The 21,408-nt window shown below is 38.8% G+C and overlaps 1 protein-coding gene across 1 annotated transcript in view; it reads left to right on the plus strand.

The window, feature by feature from the left end:
* The window catches only part of VWA3B (von Willebrand factor A domain containing 3B), a gene marked incomplete at its 3' end in the record, with an annotated part of 72,021 nt that extends 52,497 nt beyond the window's left edge, over positions 1-19,524 (plus strand). The window contains exons 23-29 of the mRNA XM_010018316.1: positions 1,491-1,611; positions 2,350-2,474; positions 3,643-3,780; positions 4,334-4,431; positions 8,010-8,248; positions 12,685-12,875; positions 19,357-19,524. Of these exons, the coding sequence (XP_010016618.1) occupies positions 1,491-1,611; positions 2,350-2,474; positions 3,643-3,780; positions 4,334-4,431; positions 8,010-8,248; positions 12,685-12,875; positions 19,357-19,524 (1,080 nt within the window). The remainder of the gene's footprint in view (positions 1-1,490; positions 1,612-2,349; positions 2,475-3,642; positions 3,781-4,333; positions 4,432-8,009; positions 8,249-12,684; positions 12,876-19,356) is intronic.
* Positions 19,525-21,408: the final 1,884 nt, after the last annotated feature.

Below are 21,408 nucleotides of genomic sequence, written 5' to 3' on the forward strand. Positions count from 1 at the left end.
AGTACCAAACAAAACGTATCTTATCAAGAAGAAAAATGACATCAGACAAGGAAGCAGGTCATACACACTCTGGCAAGCAGGGGTGTTTAGGAATCTGAGTTATGGGTGTTTTTCAGAACAGTATTTAGATCTGTGTTAAAGTTTGAGATTTCAAGCTGTGTGTTTTTATGATTCAAAGAAACTGTATATGAGATGGGTGCTTGCTAATTGTTTCCCAGGTAGGCTAATAAATACGTATTTTAAAAATTAAGGGGGAAACTGATTTATTTAACATCGCCCTTGCTTATAATTCTCTTTTAATTCATATTGAGAAATATTATTGTGTACAGTATGGAGAAAATAATAGACTTTTTCAAGAATTAATCTGCAATTGTTGCAGTAAATATAAATTATAGTGTTACTCTCAAGGATTGTTAAAATGTACTGATGAAAATACTAGGATTACAAAAATACTGGAACTACAGACTTTTCAACAACAAAGAAAATGTTTCTATGTCATCAGTTTTCTTAATTTTTTCAGGAAAGCAAAATGTGAAGTGGTCTTTCACATTCTGACATATCCATGTAATACACTGATTGTCTCTTAAACATCTGTAAGAGAGATGTCCTTAATCGGAAGAAATTCTTTCATCTAGAAAAAAAAAGGATTCAGGAACATGATTTACTTTAAAGACAAATAACACTGAGCCTCCATATATTTTAATGTGAGACATAAAAGGTCTTAAGATAAAAGAATATGGTGACTGTAAAGTCAGGTATGCAGAAGCTCAGGCAGCCCAACAATATATTTTTACACAGACCCACTTGTTATTTGTGGGTCTTTGACTGTTTTTCACATACTGTGTTAGCCACAGTCCCCTGCCTCAGTTGTGGTGTGAGATCCATCATGCTTTTTGCATTCTTCATTCAGTTACTACTAATTGCAGTCACTGACTTCAACTAGGAGTTGGGTCAGTCCACAGCAAGCCAGCTGCATTGGTATTTCTATTCTTGCCATCCGGTGCATGGTCCCCCAGACTTATTTATGAGCAATTCAGTAGTAAGCTCCAGTGTTTTTTATGTATGTGATACATTACAGGAACTGTAGTCTGTGAAGCTGTGCCACAAGGAGGACAATTAGTCTATGAAGAACCCAAACTAGCAGGGCTGAATGGTGGGCAGTGGCAGCTCTGGAAAATGTGGTATAATATTTTGCTAAGGTGGAATATTTTTGAAGTGCTGAAAATTTTAATTTGGAATTTATAGTTTGACCATGTAAAACAGGATTTTATAGCAAAAACTCTTAGGTGATCTTATCTGTGAGTACTTTTTCTGTAACGTTGTTTCCTCTGCTTATAACTATCCTCAATGTTTAAAATAATTCCAGTTTACTGTGAATTGTCTGCAGAGGTCATAACATTACGTTGCCTAAATTTTTAGTTAATTCCAAAGGATAGATCAAGGCTGACTGGCTTAGCTGCTGTGGAAAAAATAATTGTATTAAATTACAGAGACCTGAAGAAGAAACTGTGAAGTCAAAATCTAAAAAAATCAAAAAAGGCCAAGTATTTGTGACTCACAAAAGCCAAAAGGTGATTGCAAGATCAGACATCACAGGGTTTTATTATCCAGGTATGTATTTTTTTCCACTTCTTAAGTATTGTTTAGAGTTCCTTAATTCTGATAAAACATCACTTTTGTTCATAATTAGGTACTACTACCTTAATCAGATTTAATATTACATGTGCATATACATGAAAAAAGAATACATATTGTGTGTATGCACATATATACATTTATAAAAGGACATATTTTGTAAAGTTAGATGCATTTATGTAAGAAAAGTGCAGAAGGAAATCCTTATAAATGAGTATCCAGGAGTATCAACCTATCCCCCTTTGATGTTTCCCTTAAATGTTTCTGTTGAGTGTTTGGGAAAAATAAGCTTTTGCATGTGTTCAAATAATTCACTAAATGCTTCTGCCTTCTGGTTGAGTTTTGAATCAGAAAGATCAGTAGGTAAAATAATGTTCTTTTGTTTAAAAAAAATAAATCTAGTGTGTGTGAGCGTTTATTTTTGTGTTACCTTTACTTGTTTGTTTGTGATTTTTTTTAGTTACATATTTTTAACTGTGGAAATAGTTTCATTATGTCAACTATCACCCACCAGATCAACTTACATATTTCAGGCCTGGACTTGAAAATTATTCTTTGTTTTACCTTTATGGCATTATTAAGAATAGTTACTAAGACTCTATTTTTTTCTTAGGCACAAACATCCCTGTTGCCCTGGCACAGCTCACCTTAGCTAAATGAAATTGAGGAGTGTGTAGTATAGCTACAATTGACCTCAATGATGTTGTTTTTTAGGAACTGTGATAAAGAATATCAGTTCTACCTGTGCACTTATTGACTTAAACAATGGGGAGACCTGTGCTGTACCTGTGAAGTTCATTATACCTGTGGGAGGTGCTATGCCATGCCCATATCTTCAGGTGAAAAATTGTATTTTTTTTATGACAGCAAATATGCATTTTTAATTTTGTTTATTTGGTCACACATAGAATAAAGGATAGATTAAAAAAAATCATTTTTATACATGTGTTTATTTTAAAGAAGTTTTTAGTGATAGTAATATCATGCTATTCTCAACATGCTATTTTTTAATTTGTTTGGAGCTTGTTTTCACTGTAAACCTATTCATTTGTTTATTAGAATTCTATATTATTTTCTTTATAAAAAATTAATATTTGCCTACCTATGGAAGAAAGGTGAGCTTTTTTTACCAGCAGAGTGATTGTTTTCTAGCACAGGGATTACAAATCAAGGAGATCCTTTTATACACAATGTGATGCGTAGCAGGTTGTAACCATTTGTTTTTCACAGCATATTTTAAATCCAGCAAACAAACTCATACTAAGGCAAATAACAGTAATGGAAAAAAATATCTTATTCCATTTCTGGTTTTACTTAAAATTTATCAGCTGACTATCTGTAATCACAGTTGTTTTTTGAGGGGATTCTTATTTACATGGGAGAGATGATAGATACAAAAAGGACACAGAATGGATACAGCTGTTTTGAATACAAGAAGCATTTTTGTAACTTCTTTCTTACACTTAAAACTAGCGACATGCCTTTTTTTCTGTTTGAAATGAAGGCAAATCCTCATCCAGAAGTTCCGGGTATTCTGTAAGGGAAACATCCAACTCTGGAGAAGATCTGCAGAATTTGATAGAAAATTGTTACTTCTATGTTCATTTTTTTAAATAATTTTTTATAGGTCAGTTTTATACAGAATTCTTTAAAATTCTCAAGGTTGGTTTAAAAACTCATTGAATATACATAAATTTGCATAAAGTCCAAGGGAATTAAGAGTTGTAAGAGTTTCCTCATTCAGTTTGACTTGCTCCTTGAGCCCTGGTACATTTAGTAGGACTCTGTCATTCATGTTTGCTTTCTGTTCTCTCCCTGATTCAGTGGAAATTGCGAGCGATTGGTACATGCAAGGACCAAGTTCTTGCCTTTTAAAGATCCATATTAAAGCATGGGAACATGTTAGAATGATGATTCATGTAAAAATATCTTCGTATTTACCTTTTATGTCTTGTAAAACTCTCAAGTTACGCAGTTCTTGCAAACTGATGCTTTCCTGGTGCGCAGGTTGGAGACTATGTGTTTGCCAGAACTGGGACACAGACAGAAAATGAATATTATGTGCCTGCCATTGTTATAGCAACACCAAAGAGGATGGAAATGGGTGACAAACTCTACACAATTCTGATGTTCAACAACAGGAAAGTAAGCAAACTGAGAAGATTATACCAATTTAGCAATGGTATTACCATTGCTCAATTTTTGATAAGACAGATACAATTTTCCAGGCTAATGAACTCACTGTTTCAATCCCTATATCCAAGTAACCAAAGCAAATCAGATTTCAGAACTTAATCAATGAAGAGCTCATGTAATAGACATGAACCAAGCAATGTTCTGTTGGATAATTTCTTCTTAAATCATGCTCTGTTCTTTCCCCTATGATCCATTTGGTGGCTTTCACAAGCTACATGCTGCTAAAATGAGAAACATATGGAGTTTTATTATGATCACTATAGTCCTCAATTCATTTAATTATGTTTGTTGGTTTGTTTGTCTGTTTGTTTGCAAGCTATCATGGTAATTTTACTGCATTTTTGATAGTGCAGAAAATGTACATTTGTACTTGAAAATTTTATCTTTATTATTTAGAGGCTGATTACACTTACACTAAAATGTTGACTTTTTATACATATGTCTTTTCATTGTTTCTGAGATTTTGATTTAAATTAGGTGAATGTTGATTGTATTATTGCAGGAACATTGTGTAAGAAGCGGGCTTATTAAAATCAGCCAAACGAAGTATGCTTTTTCCTGTCGGTACATAAGAATGGTGCAGATGGTGGATTATATGATGTGAGTATGTTTGAATCTAAAAATATAAAAGTTATTTTGCGTGAATCCTAAATGTTGTACTTTGGGTTCAACTATGCTGTCAAGATTTCCATATGTAGTACTCTAACGACAGTTGTGAATAGGCTTGCTCTACACATGCAGCCGAGTGATTTGACCCACAAGTGAAACAGAAGAGCATTAACTGTCTGTCCTACCATTTTATTATCTGGCAATATATTGCCCTATTTTTATTTTGGAAACATTGGTGGGATGAGATGGTTTGAAGCTTAGCCTCAGGAAGCTGTTAGAGGATTGTTGAAAGGTGTAATGTGTTTTCTATTTGTTGTAGACTTTATTTTTCTTTCAAAATATTTATTGTGATATAAAGCTATGCATTGAAGCGCAAGTTGTTTCTAAGATACTGGATCTTTTAGTGGGCTTAAATCTGGGTGATGAGGGGGAGAGACCATGCAGGATGAATATGAGCTCCTACTTAAGTTCTGCAGAACTTATGTACAGCAGGGGTAACATTTTTCTGGTGTGAAGTGTGTGCTGAATGTGCAGTGGTTCCAAGTGCTTGTAGGTCATCTTGTATTAAGTTCTAGTTTAACCCATTTGAAATAGCATTGGGTTGTTAATAACCTTCAGAGCACCAACAATCTCTGATAGCTACAAACAAATCTTAGGAAGTAGAATAAGACCGGAACAATCATCTAGGGATATTTATCCAGTATACATTTCCAACCTCCAGCAGTTTGTGACTTGAGGATTTTTCTGAAGTGGAATTAGAGTCTGCATTAAACAGCCTTGATTGATAGACTTTTGTTCCACTACTTTGTGCAGCTCCTTTTTTGAACCCATCCTTTATCATCCATAGCCTCGTCCCTTAAGGAGCTGCGCAGTTTCACATTTTCTGACATACACTTTTGTTCTGAGTCTTCCATCTTCTCTAATACCCCATAGGGATTCTAGACTGAAGGGTTTCCTCTTCCATATATATCAACATAGTTATGGGCACTGCTGCCAAAGAATTGTATAACCTCCATCATGGGAGATTTCTTCCCAAGAGGTTGCATGAACAGGATAAATCCCATCTCTAAAGGCAATTTTAGAAGTTCTTCATTTTTTCAGAAGTTCTAATATGATGATCAGTGTGAAACACTACATCTAAAAACAGTGGATGAGGGTACAAGTTGTGGGCTGATTTATAGATTCCTTGAGAATGATGGAATGAAAAAGCAACACTGCTTCATGCCCTGTTTCCCACACATTTTCTAGAAGTTATTCCAGTGCAGTTTGAAACTTGCTCTTCTGCCAGCTTGCAGCTATAGCACATAAACAAATGAATATCCCCAATACCAAAATGAATTTGAAATTACTGAGCAGATTTCCATACAGAAAACAACAATGCCTTTTTCCAGACCAGATCACCTACATGGTAGTAGGTAGCCTTCTTTCACTGAAAAGTAAACCTGAAGACCATGGCTTCCTACTTAATACAACCAGTTGAAAAGAGGCAGGTATATAATTGAGTTGAGTCCCAGCAAAATCAGTAGAAGTATTTCCCTTCCACTGGGTTGCATTATATTCTAAATGAGGTACCTTACTAAGAAAAGATGTGATTAAATGCATAAGCAATAAAAGTGGATTCCATTCTACATGCTTTGTTTCTTGACTGAGTGCTTTAATATAAAATTTAATATTCATTCTCCAAGCAGACTTTATAGGCAAGCTGGCTTGCCTTTGTTATGTACAAATTATGAGAAAATTGAGTTTTTCATTGGCAAACAGAGGAATTCTTTGGGGAGCTGACTGAAATAAATACATTAAATCTTTGCAAAAAGAAATAAATGTACTCATTAGATCTACATCTGAGGTGAAGCGATATCAAATCTGGCAAATCTCTGGGTAAAATAGTATATGAAACTGCATATTCAAGTTATATTAATTATGAATTTCTAGATAGTGTTTCCAGCTAGTAAACTCTGATGTGGTTGTAAAGGCATTGGCCAGTTTGTATAGCAGATAACTGAAACACAGTAAGTGACATCTAAATAAAATATTCTGAACAATATTGTTGCCACAACACAAAATAATGGACTCTTAGTTAAGATGTTCATTTTATACCCTGTAAATCAAACTAAACCAGTTTTTAGCATGGCCTGGAATAAAACATAAATTTTGCAAGTATAGTGTTTGAGCACACCCATATCTTAAGATTGTTCTAAGGTCTGAAGTTTTCACTACCTCAATCCTGTTTTTTTTCTTGCAGCAGTCATAGATCTGAGAAAGAAACCACCATATTTGAAATTACAATGTTTTTACTGCAATATGTCTGGTTTTGAGGATAGCACTATTCAGATTGTCCTCAAATTACCCCGTTAAAGGAACATGAGAAGTGCCTCCAAACAGTACTATTTTTAATGCTGCTACTTACATCCGACTACTAGCATTTTAAAGACACCAAGGCCCAGATACACAGAGGGACATTGCTGGACTCAGAGCAGTAATACTTTGATCATTTGGCAGCTCTGAGAGTGGAATTTAGGTGCTTTGGCTCCATGGATGTATACTGTATGTCAAGATTTATAGTGCAGAGTGCGGTGAAATGTGTAAAGCGGCTAACAAATGATGAAGAGAGCTGAGTATCTGAAATTAAGACTCTTTTAACTTAGATACCCACTTTACATCCCTGAACTGGACATATTTGAGCCTTTGGGATTCCCAGAGTCCCCTGTTGACATCGGATAACCTACATACATACTTATTTTTAGCATATAGGCAACATAGACCTTATCCACAGGTATTCAGATGAAGTGCATTGGTGTGCCAATAAAAACCTCAATAACTGATGCACAACATTCCACAATTTGCTGCCAGAATCATGGCTCCTTCTTTTGCACATTTGCAACTTTATCATTACTTCAATATATTTCTTTCCATTTTTTTCTACATCATGTGTCATATCTGGTGCTGCTGAATTTTTAGTCTCTTCCAAGAACTAATGGTAGAAGCCTGGTACTGTTGAGCTTTTATAGTTTAGAGTCTTTGAAGTTTCTACTTCAAAGATCTACTTCTTGGATCTATAACTCTTTACAGTAAATTGCTGTGTAAGATTTGAGAACACAGTCCCTGACAATGTGCTTACTAATCCAGAATACTTGTCTTTTGCTTTTTGCTAGCATCTGTTTGGGGAGGTTTTCCTGCAGTCACAGCGGAAAGAAATAATTATGGCAGAACAAGCATTCTGCAAATGTAACTGGCAAATTAAATATGCAAAGTAAAACACTATGTGCTTTTGGCCCACACCATGAAAGACAATTATTCCCCAAATTCTTTTTGGAGTCATAAAAGGTAGACAGAACTAAGGTTCAGAGCTCTGTTTTAGGCTATTCTTTATTTATTTTATAAATAAAAGGGAAACTGAATTTCAAGATATTTGTAGCCACGTCAAATGATCAAGAGTGTGATAAGTCCTTCACTTGTCAGTACTGTGAGATGTGGGAAAAGGTGAAATCTATGTCATGTAAAGAATAATTTAAAATGGTGTAAGATATGTGTGCTTTTACCTTAGTGAATTTAGTTGTCTGATTTTCTAGCCTGGACAGAGAGACCACAAAGCCCTATCCTCACTCATCTGTGGAAGATGAAGGAGGAGAAGAAGCAAAGAAAAGTATTGTGAAAGAAGATAGGGGAAAAAAGAAAAAGCGGAGACCAGCAGACAAAAGAGATCCCAGGGAGAAGATGTCAGACTCTGATGATCTTTTGTTTGTCTCCAGAAGGGAAATAAAGCAGAGAGGAAGAAATTCACTGCCTAGAAATGAAGAAGAATTTAGAGGTAAAGTAGCAGCTATAGAAAATGATAAATATTAGGGATTAAACAGATCTGATGGCCCTTAGTTAATCCCCACACAAGGAACCTGTTTTCTGCATTTCTGGGTGCTAGACTAGCCTGCTTTGCTATGTCCTATGTGAAGAGTTTCTTTCACCTCCTTTGGAAATCATTCTTCACACTGATGGTTCTCAGCATGTGTTTCCACAGCAAAGGGAAGAACTGAATAAAGCATGTTCCAGAAGATGCTACCTTAATTTTCCTAGCATTTATAGTAGCAATGAATATGCAATAACACCAACCTTAGTACCTGCTAGTAAGCAGAGTACATATTCCAGTACCTCTACTGTTTGATACATGTTAGAATAAAGTTATATCTATATTGCAACCATTAAATTATTGCATATGGAGCTCAAAGCTTAGGAGGGTAAATTGTTTTTAGTGTCTAAGCTAGCTCAAAGAAAGCTGACATCTGCATCTATACTTCCTGTCACTCAGAGACCTGGGCTAGTGTAGGTAAGCCATTACATGCCACAGTTAGCTCTTCGTTTTAGATATCCTATTCTCATGCACTGGAAAGATAAGAGGATTTTTATCCATATGTACTAGTTATACCTCCTTGTATTATTTTAAATGTTTTCAACATCCTCATTATTTATTTACTTCAAGAAGTAGTGGATTATAGGTTCACTCAATCATCATGTTGTCAGTCAACTTGGCTCCTCTGAACTTTCTTCTGTATACTCACTCATGTTTTCTACCTACAGGAGACCTACAAGAAATCCAACCCTAACCATTCTATGATTCTATAATTCTATGATTCTATGATTTTAAAGATTGTCTGCAAATTCCATTTACATTGCTTGTAGTGAATATTATGATGCCACTGCCTTTTAGGAGTGGCCTGGTCAGAATTATGTAAGAGCAGAGGTGCTGAGTTTGTTCTGTAGCTGTGTGAGAGACCATGGCTTCCCACAGGCAGGGCTATTTCACTGGAAATGCTCAGTTATCCCAGACTCCTCCCTCTTGGATATCTTGGATATCTGAGATGCAGATGCTGAGTAAACAGGAAATAATGCTAATGTGATCAGCAAATCCTGTTACTGATTCCGTGCAGGCTGAAGGAAAGATTAAACGAGAGCGGTGGCTGTCTATGTACTTAAATCATGTCTCGGCTTATCAAATAATCTCATAGTACTCCATCAAAACTCTAACAAGACTTTAAGGTGGTATGCAGGTCAAACATTCTAAAAAGTGTGCCATGTCCTCTTCTCATGGCTTTTTTGTTTTGGTTAAATATATATTTATTTAAATATATTTCTGGTTTTTATAAGAAAAGAGACAGAGTGCTGATGAAGATGTTAAGTAAGACTACATGGTCATCCTCACAGGGTTTCATCAGATATATCTTTATCCAATCTCTATATATGATGGTGTATTTACCCTCTTTAGGTGTAGATATTTGTCCCATTTTCAAACAATGCTAATGATTTCATAGCATTTTGTGTATGTAATTTTATAAATCATATCAAATGTGTTACTTGGCCCCTGACATACACATCTATTTTAACTGTGTTAATACTGGATTTCATCTTAAAGAGTGAAAAGAATAGAGAAAACGAATTTGCCTGGCATTGTTTTTTCATTCTACCCAATGCTCAGGTCTGATTGGGTTAATTATCTGATTGGGTTGTGTTTTGTAACTACTCCGTGTGTTAATCAATACTTCCTCCTATGGTTTTGTTGACTTCATGTGTACATTCATCTGCTATAAGAGGAAGTAGGTTCTCAAACTTGAATGAGCATTGTCCAAGATAGAGATGAATTTCTGTGCTCTCCAAGATAACGTGGACTCAGATACATGGCTCTTACATGGGTGGTTGATGTAGCCTTGCATTTCCATGAAGCCTCATACTTCCACAGAGCTGTGGGCTCTGTATGAATTAATGGAGCATTTGGAATGTTTGTTGTTTGGTTTGTGCTCGGCTAAAATGTTCATGATTGTTAGGAAGAATCAGCAACTCATTTCTATTGTTCCCACTCAGGGAAACAAGGGAAGTGAATAAAGATTAAGTAATTGTGTTAGTTATTTAGTGTATATTAGCTTCATTATTGTGTTGATGTGTAATTTTGTCTTAGTTATTCCAGAACTATTATATTTAAAACATTATGATTTTAATGTGTGTATGCTTGCTGCTCTTATTTTATTTCTCAGCTCTGTATGTTTATAAAAGAGTGAATGAAGTCCTGGCAAATTCCCACTGACTGTTACTGAGCTAAATGATTCTTTGTCTAGGAAACTCGAATAATACTATTCGATTGAACAGAATCACAAATACTTGACTCCATCATTGTTTATTGCAATAATTGCTTTTATAAATACTTCAAAAAACATGTATCTGTTTCTATAGAAAAATTCTTCTTCCTGTCTTCCTAGTCTTCTCTGTTCTGTGATGCCTAAAATCAGTGTTCATTTCACGTGATTTCCTTGTTGCTTTTCCAAAATGGTGATGTAGTGAAAACCTAAATCAGAAAACAGTTCAGAGTGAAGTACAGGCAATACACAGCAATTGACTGTGTTGCCTGATGCATTAGCAAATCATAGCTTACGGAACCCCAGCCTCCTTTTAAATTTGTAATGAGATGTGACTTGAAGCAATTACACTGATAGTTACTGTAACTGCCAATATGGGGTTGGTGGAAGACCTTTGAAAATGATCATTTTCTATCCTTTTCTGTGGCAAATCTAGTCCCTCTGAATTGGGTTCAAGAGTGTCGCAGCTGTGGCACCTGGCAGTCTAGTGGATTGGCTGGATTTCCCGCAGTAGGATTTCACATTTTTAGCACCCACTTGTTTTCCATTCTCATTTTCCGGATAGTTCATTCAGCAGTTGGAGAAGGCTATCATAATGAAGCAGTGTTCCCATCTGTTGGTCATGGCTTGTTTAATAAGCAGTCGATGTTAATTCAGCAATGCTTGCATCTGTTACTTACTGCAGCTGTGTGTTGTTGAGGGCTCCCCAACAGCCTCCAGATTTAGCTTTTGTTTGTCTCTTGATACTGTGTTACAACTTGGCCAAAGTGACTCTTCTGTCAGGGTTGTTCACTCATTGAAAAAGGAAAGTATGTTAAACTTTCCCTCTCTTTCCCCAGAAAGAATGAAACATGGAGACATGCGAGGGAAGAAAGTGCTGTTCCAGTGGTGTAGGAGGCGTAGGGGTATCTGAGGGTGGAGGGGAAGCAAAATCCCCTCCAGATTCAGGGAGCAAGATCAGAATGGTTTCTTTCAACATCTTGGGGAGGTACAGAGAGGGCACATGCACTGCCTAAAGAAAATAAACCATGTGAGTTGCGTGTGGCCGGGAGCACTCATTTAACAATGCATCTTTCATTTTATTCAGGGTTGCAGTATGGCCACAATACCTTTCAGTGTGTTAGTCTGGTGATGTTTTTGTACTGCAGACAGATACTGTCAGCTTATACGTTACAGCCAAGAAATTTCCTGACCCTCACACAGACGCACTCTGGACTCTTGTCTCTTAGGGTGCACAAGAAGAATCAGGACATTCCTTTTGTGTATCTAAGTCTAAGATGTTGTGCACTTAGAAGACAATTTTTAAAGGCATGCTTTTGATTTTTAAACCCTCAGCTTCAGAGTATTCGTAGGTAGCTGTGGGTGATCACCATTCCTGACACTAACCAAACTCAAATCTTGTACTCTCTATGTACTCAGTCTGTGCTGTTGCTCCTTCTCTACCTTGCATATCTCATCTTGAGCCTTCAGATGCCTCCCACAGTTTCGTTTTCGACTGCACAAGTGTTTCTTACATAATCTCTTAATACCAAAAAAACCCCTTAAGAAATATTTGAAACAAAATAGAGTATATGATTTCATTTGCTTTGTTTCTTCCTATTTTAGTCTCTTCCATTTTTCCTCCAGCTTCCAGTTGTTTGCCATTCATTCATTATGATTGTCATCTTTTGTGCCAGGAAGGTGCCTAGTACTTGGTGGTCTCATTTGATATGGTTGTAAAAACTGACTTTTCAGTGACACAGTATTGTTAATAGCAAACCAGATAAGATAAGCATGGTTCCACAGGATCAGACAATGGTCCATGTGGCCCATACCCTGTCCCCTGCAGTGGCTGGAAGATGATTCCTGAGGAAGGTAAGAACAAAAGTTAGCATGCGAATAATAAAAGCTATGAGCTTAGAAAGTATGAATACCTGAAAAGCAGACTAGTTTGAACTTGTGAGGATGAAAGCATAAAGGAAAGCAGTGAAAAGCCTCTATACAGGACTAGTGCTATTACCAAAGACATGGAGTCATCTGTTGCATGATCAATTTCAGGGTGTGTGCTGGGGGGGCTGTTGAACTATTATATCCAAGTTCATGGTGGGTCAATATTTTCTCTCACTAAAGAGTACCTGCTCTCTCCTAGCATCTTCATTCTCCACTTCATCATCCTGGAGTTCATCAAAGCATCAAACTCCGCAGCCTCAGAGTGCTTCAACTCCCAGCTTGCCAACACATCCCTGTTGCTTGCACAGTCCTGAAGCAGAAAATCCTCTGGCATCTGGCAAAAGCAACATCACCAGAGTTATTACAGTCAACATGGAGCAGCAAGGATTGGCAAGACAGCCTCAGAACCACTACACAGAGCAAACGAGGCCCTGTTAAGGGTGCATTATGAAGGAGCTTGTGAGGAATGGATGAGGCTGCAGATAGGAAATATTTTTAGCACCTATAACTGTGAAATTTTATTACTTCAATCAAAAATAAATTGACTAGTTAAATTATTTATTATTTTGAAGACTTACTTTGGAGGTATGAAAGAGAAACAGTGTCAGAGCTTCAGCTGTGCTGCTGAAAATTGTCAATATGAGAAGAAAGAATGGTAAATTTTATTTGTCAGAGTATTTTTTGTTTGCAGTAGACATGTTTGATTTATTAACTGCGGGTCTTTCTTACAAAATGTTTTTTTCCAAAACTCCTTTTTCACAGACTCACTCAGTAAGGCATCTGGGAAGAGCTGCTGTAGGGAGCTTACTCAGTTTTCCACTGGTGCTGACTTTGACATGTATTTGTTCTAAAGCTTTTCCACTCACACAGACTGTCCCATGAGAACGCAGATGAGGTGTTTTTTCCTTGAAGACTAACCTGTTGGTAACACAGACTTAGAGCAAGGGCTGAATTCTTCTCTATGATGTACGATACAAAGCCAGTGTTACACTGGCCACTCTGAAGGCAGAGGAATTGATTTGGTGTTATGGTGTTATAAATGAAAACAGGAATTGCACCTAGACACATTTAGGAGCATCTCTATTTTTAGCTCCTAAATAAAGGATAGGTGATTGAACCTAGTTAAAAAAAAAAAATCCAAATAAATATTAATTTTCTCAATCTAACAAATGTGATGAGATATTCACTATCCAAGATACAATATTTGAAATGGCACATAGTCAGGGAGATGTAGTGTGTTTAGCACTGAAGATTCTTACCTCAACCAAAATATGACTTGTGGATGTAGTAACGCAATTGTATGGCTGTCTAGGGCTTTCTGTCAAGAAGGTGAAGACTGACACTTAATATTTTTGGCATATCAAGGTGCATGGACATTAAAGATTCTCGCAAGCTTGACTGTAGATACCTATGCAATTTTCGGGCAGATGTAGGTTTTCATGTTTAGATTTGAGATAAAGTGGAGTTGAAAAGATACACTTAACTGAGTAGAAACAGCAGGTGGCCAATTGAAGTATATACATGTATGTATTGTAAGCCAGTGGTAGATTTATATTTGGTGAATTCCAGCTTTTATGATAGCCAGCTTAATCGCAGACCTTTTTTGTGATTATGAATGTGACGCATTCATAACTGAGTCTGACTGCTAGGATATTTTTCAGCTTTGATGTAGCAGTAATATCTCAGGTCTTTTCCTTTATTACCTCCTCTACATTTTGCTTCTCTTCTTAGATGTCTTTCTCAGATGAAGAACATTCTTAGATCAGTATTACTTTATTATTACATTCCACGTATCTTACTGAATGAATTAGCACATTTTAAAGATTGCTGCATAATTAAACAAAGAGTAATAGAGACAATTTCACCTTATAAGATAGGTTCTGGCTGTCCAGGCCCTTCTGGATACCCAGAGCATAATCATTACTGCAGATTTGGAAACGGCAGTGACAGGGGGTTTGTGCTAGCTGTACCCAGGGATTCCAGGGCTCTGACAGAGTCAGTGATGGGGTGAGCCAATCTGCAGCTGAGCATAGATTTGTGCTTGTTATTAGAGAGGCTTTGGCATAGATATGTGAGGAAATAATTTCCATCAGTGGAAAACTGAGTGGGACAGAAACACAGAATACGTTTCCTCTGCTCAAGATATTCTAAGTCAGGGTTGGCAGGAGCCCAGGCATTTTATCTTATGGCTTCTCTTGTGGTCTTTCTGTGTGTTTGTCTCTGTTTAGAGTAACAGTGAGGAAGCGCCTTCTTTGAGCGAGGGATCCATTTCATGCAGCCCACTTCTTCTAAGCACTAGATATCTCTCTTAGCACAGTGTACCATGGTGGCACAGTGAGAACCTTGGCTTTTTGGCCCTGAAATGTAAAAGAAACAGAGCAATGAACAGAAGACAGCTCAAACACCATGAAATGCTCAGCTCCCACCAAAGCTCTTTCCGTGTTGCTAGCACATTGCTTTTGTGAGGTAAATTCCCAGTACAATGGAGTGGGCGAAATACTCTCTTTTGATTTTACAGATGCTGGAAGGTCATGTTTGGTTTATGGCAACACTGGTAGAGACTTCCTTGAGGCCAATGTGGAGCAATACCTTTCTGGGTATGGAGTCGGACCTCAGGAAGCACCTGTCATGTGATAACATTTATTAATTTTCCCTACTGTGGCCCACAAGTCTTTTTTCCTGCCTGAGTTTGGTTAAATATTTCATTGCATTCCTTTGTATTAAGCCTGGGAATTGTCAGGATGGTTTATTCTTTCATCCAAATATTCCTGTTGGCCCATTTGTACAAAGCGAGCTCTGCCCTAAATTCCAGACCATGGTACAGACATACAGGTTACATTTTCATATGCTTACTGCTTTCCACTGATCTCTTTTAAAGAGGCAAGTAGTATCACGGTGGTCTGCCAACAAGATGAATTTTCCATTTAGATTTGCCAGATGGCTGAGCCTGACCAGGACAGCCTAATTTCAGGTTCTGTCAATAGAGCATAACCAGGTTGCTGAAAATCTGGGTTTCTGGTTCCTCATGCTGCCTTGTGCAAAGCTGGCAGTGGTGGGGTTTGGGTTGCCTGTCTGGCTTTGGGAGTGGCCAAGACTATGCTCAGCCTTCTTTGTGATTCTTTTCCAGCTACTAAGGTGGTACTTTTCCTGTTCACTCCCCCCATCTCTTCTGTTTCTTTTTGATAAAGTAAGATAGCCTACAAAACAAAACAAACAAACAAGAAAACCCCAACAACAAAAAAGAGGTCATGCCTCATCTGCATTTGTCTTTCTGGATCATACCCTGAACCCCAGGGGTCGGGACTCAGCCCCCGGCATTCAACATTACATGCATTCATTGGTGCTGCACAAGAAGGTAAAAAGGAAATAGTTCATACTGGACTGCTCAGTTGTGCAAGAGAAAGGCAGAGATAGGAAGAGAATGCCTGCCAGTTAGCTGTCATATTGGTAGTGTAGCTGTGGAACACCCGAGGTCAAAGGGAAGTGAGGATCAAAAGGGAAGTGAGACTGAAGGCTTTTATGAGACCAGCTGATAGAACTGGAGTAAGTGGAAAAGTGTTTGAGATTGAATTCCTTTAGAATGTCACCAATAACCTCCTACTCAGTTGTGAAACCATGAAATCAATGTCATATCTTCCAAGAAAAAGGGCAGCTTCATTGAAGAAGTTTGTATAGAAAATTTTGACTCAATTTGCACAGGACCTTTTCCTCCATGGCTGTTTTCTTTCTTGCCTAGTGAGAATATTGCTGGCTTGACTGCTGCATAAATACAACTCCAAAGGCTCACTCCTTTGATAAAAACATTGTGAGAGATTACACAGCTGCTCTTCACCACACATCCTCACTGCTACGAGTGGATCTGGAGCCACCTGTAACCACCTCTTGTTGATAAAATGAGGATGTTAACATCAAAACTGAGGTTTTCCCCCAGCTGCGAGGTGCTTCTAGGAGGAGGGGTGATTGGCAGGAAAGGGTGTAGGCTTATGCCAACTGGTCTTCAAACCAGCAGTTAGCAATGCCAGTTGTCACCATGATGGCCCTGGAGCCAGGCCAACAGCACTAAGCCAGTGCTGTCCCTAACCAAGACACAAGATGAGGTTTGCTGATGAAGCCTTGCTGCTTCTGGAGAGACACACCTCAAACTGGCTCAGTAGTACCCAGGTTTCAATTTAATAGAAAACATGCTGAAGGGCAAAACCGTGTGAGGGCTGATTTCAGCACATTGTAAGCTCGATCTTCTAATTACAGGGCTGTAAGAAAAGAGTTAGAAGCAAACAAATACCAACACATCTGTGGCCTAAACTGAACATCAGCTCTTTTTGCCCAGTTCTTCCACTCCAACCAGCTCTTAAGGTTGAGGCCTCAGCACTGACAGTGCTACTGTTTCCTCTGAAAGCTGCTCCACATCTCAGTTCTTAGCAGGTTTAGAAGAGGTAATCATCCATCTTCAGCGGCATTCCCTGCTCCAGACAGTCTTCAACACGGGTAACTCGGATCTGAACATTGAGGCATCTGTGCAGCTGCCTTTCCACCTCCCTATTTTACACATGATCTTTAGTTGCCTCAGGATTTTGTAGAAAGGTTGTTGGAAAATAGTGGTTAAGGCAGGATTAGATGGAAGGCTTTTGATTTTAGGACTGTGGCTAATTCCAACTGACCGGATCAGACGTATTCAAATGTACACCAGCTTTGTTCCCAGGAGCTCATACGCTCCACGCAAGTTCTCCCTAATCCTGGAATGTATCTTGAGTTCAAGGCATGGCATATTTGAGTTCACATACCATTATTTTTGCCTTGACTGCTTATCGTTTTTAACTTCTCAATCAGATTTCTTCTGCAAACAGCTTTGTCAGTGCCCTGAGTGGTGAACCAGAAGCCACATGAAGCTGGCTATTGCAGCACTGAGCCTGAACTGATCAGCCCTGGTGATAAGCAGCCTGTATTGGTTTAAGATCTACCCTGCACTACTAGAGCTGCTGGTAGGCTCAGAATTAAAGCAGAGCTTGGTTGCTTGTGCTTGAACACAAAATCTGGGTCAGAAGTAAGTAATAAATACTTGCGGACGCTGACTTTTCAAGCTCAGCATTCTCCACAGATTAGCTCACTAACATTACTTCCTTGGATTGTGCTGTTAGCATCTACATGAAGTTGTAGATGGTGCAGTACATGGTGCAACAGTGCCACTACTGTGCCTGTGCTCCAGGTACTGCACTGGCTAGAGCTACTGCAGGGTCCAGCTCTGCAGTATGGGGCGCTTTGGTCTTTGGAACATTAGTCTCCCTGCTTTCTGAGATGAAGTAGGACTGTGTTTGCTAGGAACATGAAGTGTGATTTCTGGGATAGTCTTCCTACATCCCAGCGATTTGCAGAATTACCATCTCTCCATGCTCTTTCCAGTACAACATACTGTGAATCTACTCACTTTTCATCACTAAACTGGAGAACCAAACCTTTTACCAAGAAATGTGTTTGGAGAGTTAATTCAGGCACTGCAATGAATACAGAGGGGGAACATAGCAGAAAATGTTTTGTTTTCTTTCTACTATTCCTCACGCCTTTCATCTTCTCTGCCTGTATGCAGAGCCTGGCTTTGTTCTGAAAGTCTTTTCACGCATACTGCATTCATTCACCACACAGATGCTGCCATTTATTCTTTCTGTTTGTTTTCATTTCTCTAACATGAAAGTCACCTTGAACTGAAAGAGCTTTGCCTTTGCTAGGCATACAAAGTATTAAAATTTATAAATATAAAGATAAACATACAAAATACAGAGTCTAGGCAAGTTTTTGTAGGGATCATTGTTGCAGGAGGTCATGGATACTGATTCTGAGTTGTCCATTAAAAGGCAAGATGCTGTTGGATTGAATAATTAACTCATAGAATGATGGCAGACTTAAGCACCAAGGCAGGGTGTGTTATATCTTTATTTTGGGAACCCTTTTTTCCTGAGCAGAAGTATATTTGGGTACTTACTGAAAAGTTTTTCATTCACATCAAGACAGGTGTTGTTGTACATAATTTGCTTATTTAATAAGTTATAAGAGGTATATCACCAGAGAAATAATATTTTGCAAGAAAGTTCCTGCCAAGGTTTACTATAGAATCATAGAATCACAGAGTGGTTTGGATTGGAAATGAATTTAAGACCACCTAGTTCCAACCACCCTGCCATGGGCAGGGACACTTCAACTAGACCAGGTTGCTCAAAGCCCTAGGGATGGGGCAGCCACAGCTTCTGTGGGCAAAAATTCCAGTGTCTCACCAGCCTCACAGTAATACTTAATCTAAATTTAGCCTCTTTTGGTTTAAAGCCATTCCCCCTTGTCCTGTCACTACATGGTCTTGTAAAAAGTCCCTCTCCAGCTTTCTTGTAGGTCCCCTTTAGGTACCGGAAGGCTGCTAGAAGGCTTCCCTGGTGTCTTTTTTTCAGGCTGAACAAGCCCAGCTCTCTCAACCTGTCTTCATAGGAGAGGTGCCTCAGACCTCTTATCATCTTCATGACCATTCTTTGGACCTGCTACAACAGGTCCACATCCCTTTTGTGTTGGGGGCCCCAGAGCTGACCACAGTCTCACTAGAGTGATGTAGAGGGGGAGAAGCTGGTCACGCTTCTTTCAGTGCAGCCCAGTATACAGTTGGCTTTCTGGGCTGCGAGCGCACACTGACCCTCATGTTCAGTTTCTCACCTCCCAAGTCCTTCTCCTCAGGTCCGCTCTCAATCCATTCTCTGCCCAGCCTGTATTTGTGCCTGGGATTGCCCCGGCCCAGGTACAGGACCTTGCACTTGGCCTTGTTGAACTTCACGAGGTTTGCACAGGCCCACCTCTTGAGACTGTCAAGGTCCCTCTGGATGGCATCCCCTCTTTCCAGTGTGTTGACTGCACCACTCAGCTTGGTGTCATCAGCAAACTTGATGAGGGTACACCTGTCCCGCTGTCCATGTTGCTGACAAAGGTGCCGAACAACGCCAGTCCTGACACCAACTCGTGGGGAACACCACTCGTCACTGGTCTCCACTTGGATGTTGAGCCATTGACTGTGAGTCTTTTGAGTGTAACCATCCAGCCAATTCCTTATCCACCAAGTGGTCCATCCATCAAATCCAGGTTTCTCAAATTTAGAGACAAGGATATTGTGTGGGACAGCGTCAAATGCTTTGCACAAGTCCAACCTTTCTTTCATGCAGCTGCTTTACAGATGAAGGAAACTCAGACCCTTCCTTGCCAGGCAAGAGGCAGCACTTCAACTTAACAGTCTGGTATTGAGTGCTTAAATATTTTTGACACATGAATTTAAAAATATGTTTTCAGACAATTACACAGTGAGCATGCCTGCAGTGCTGGCAGCTCAGTGTTGGTCTGTTCCTTCTCTTAGTTAAATATATGCCTAAATGCCTTTAGCCACATTAGTGTTGGCTGGGACAAGCGGTGCTGTGCTTGCTAGTCCCATGCAGCTCTGCCAGCCCTTGTGGTCAAAGAGCAGCTACACGCTGTCATTTTGTGCTCTCATCCTGAGAACAAAAGCTACGCATAGACTTCCTTCATGTCTTCCTTGACAAAATTAATATTCTTTGCCTCTTCTTTCTCATTTTTGTGGCATGGAATCTTTAGCTTCATTCTGGCTGTAAGAGCAGCAGGAGATTGCATATTTTACTGCCACGAAGAAATGGGTTACACCCAAGGGAAAAGCTTAAGAGGGTGTACTTTTTAAATGGCACAGAAGAGCAAAGACCCACCATTTTCTGTAGCTGGTGGGCATTTGGGGCATCCTTTCTTCTATAAATTTGTGACACTTTATGCAGGATGGAATCTGGTCCTCCGAGAGGAATTTTCCTAGTGACAAGCTGGCAGCTGACTGGTAATCTGTGGTCCATTTTTCTCCCTTCTTCAAGGCTAAGCACTCTGTATTGCTTAAAAAGAGATTAATACATTCAAATGATCAGTCTTACCAGTTTTAACCATAACCTGTACAATTTGAGTGCAAAGCCCTTGAAGTTTACAGCATGCCAAAGCACTGGACACACAGTTCCTTACCTCCCACCATTGGCTGTGTCTGCCATTGAAACTTTTGTTCCTGTATATATGTGACCCTGCACAAATGGGGTTTATATGTGCTTTCGCAAGCACTTTTTAAGTTTAAAGAAGTCAGGGAGAAGACAAGAGGTGAGGTCCATTCCTTTGCAGAAACTGCCAAAGAGATTTGAGAATACTTACATAGTGGCTCTGGTGGAGTAGGTAGTTTTGTTTTATTGTGCCTTGAACCTACGTGCACACCTATTGTTTTGCCTCTTTTTTTTTAAATTGAATTAGATTATGAGTACTTCTGCAAGGGCTTGGATCTTCTTACGAGCTGTATAACACTGACCTCAATGGTCCTGCAGTTTTGATCTTTCCAGCAGTGGCCCCAGATCACTTCATGGGATTGTTGCACTCTAAACACCAACGTACATGACTTCAGTTAATTCCTATAATATTCACCTGGTACTTATGACTATGTAATACTTCTTAAATGTGTCTCACTTGTGACCTGAATGGGATTATATGAACTAAAATGTACAAAGGAAAGTTAGCAAAGTGAGTGGTAAGACCCACACTTGACAATTTTCATCTGAGAGATGAAATCTAACTGCACGCACTTGGTGAGGAGTATATGTGTGTCCAGAATACAAATTTAGCATCTAACTGACTTGAGTGGGAGAAAAATCCAGTGATTCAGGATGTAGATGGGATGCTTATGAATACTGTAGCCACAAATATGCTTCCTGAGGAAGTCTAAATAAATTAAGGAACTTTAAATCTCTATTTTTTTTCCTCTTTAGACACATAGAATTGAAAAGAAGAGGTTGAAGTCCAGCTGCCTAGACACATCCTGTCCAGTGATACCTGAGATGCCTAAGGGTCTCCAAGACATCTGGTTCAGCCT

The sequence above is a fragment of the Nestor notabilis genome, unplaced genomic scaffold (assembly GCF_000696875.1).
Source record: "Nestor notabilis isolate BGI_N333 unplaced genomic scaffold, ASM69687v1 scaffold1160, whole genome shotgun sequence".
Lineage (NCBI taxonomy): Eukaryota > Metazoa > Chordata > Aves > Psittaciformes > Psittacidae > Nestor > Nestor notabilis.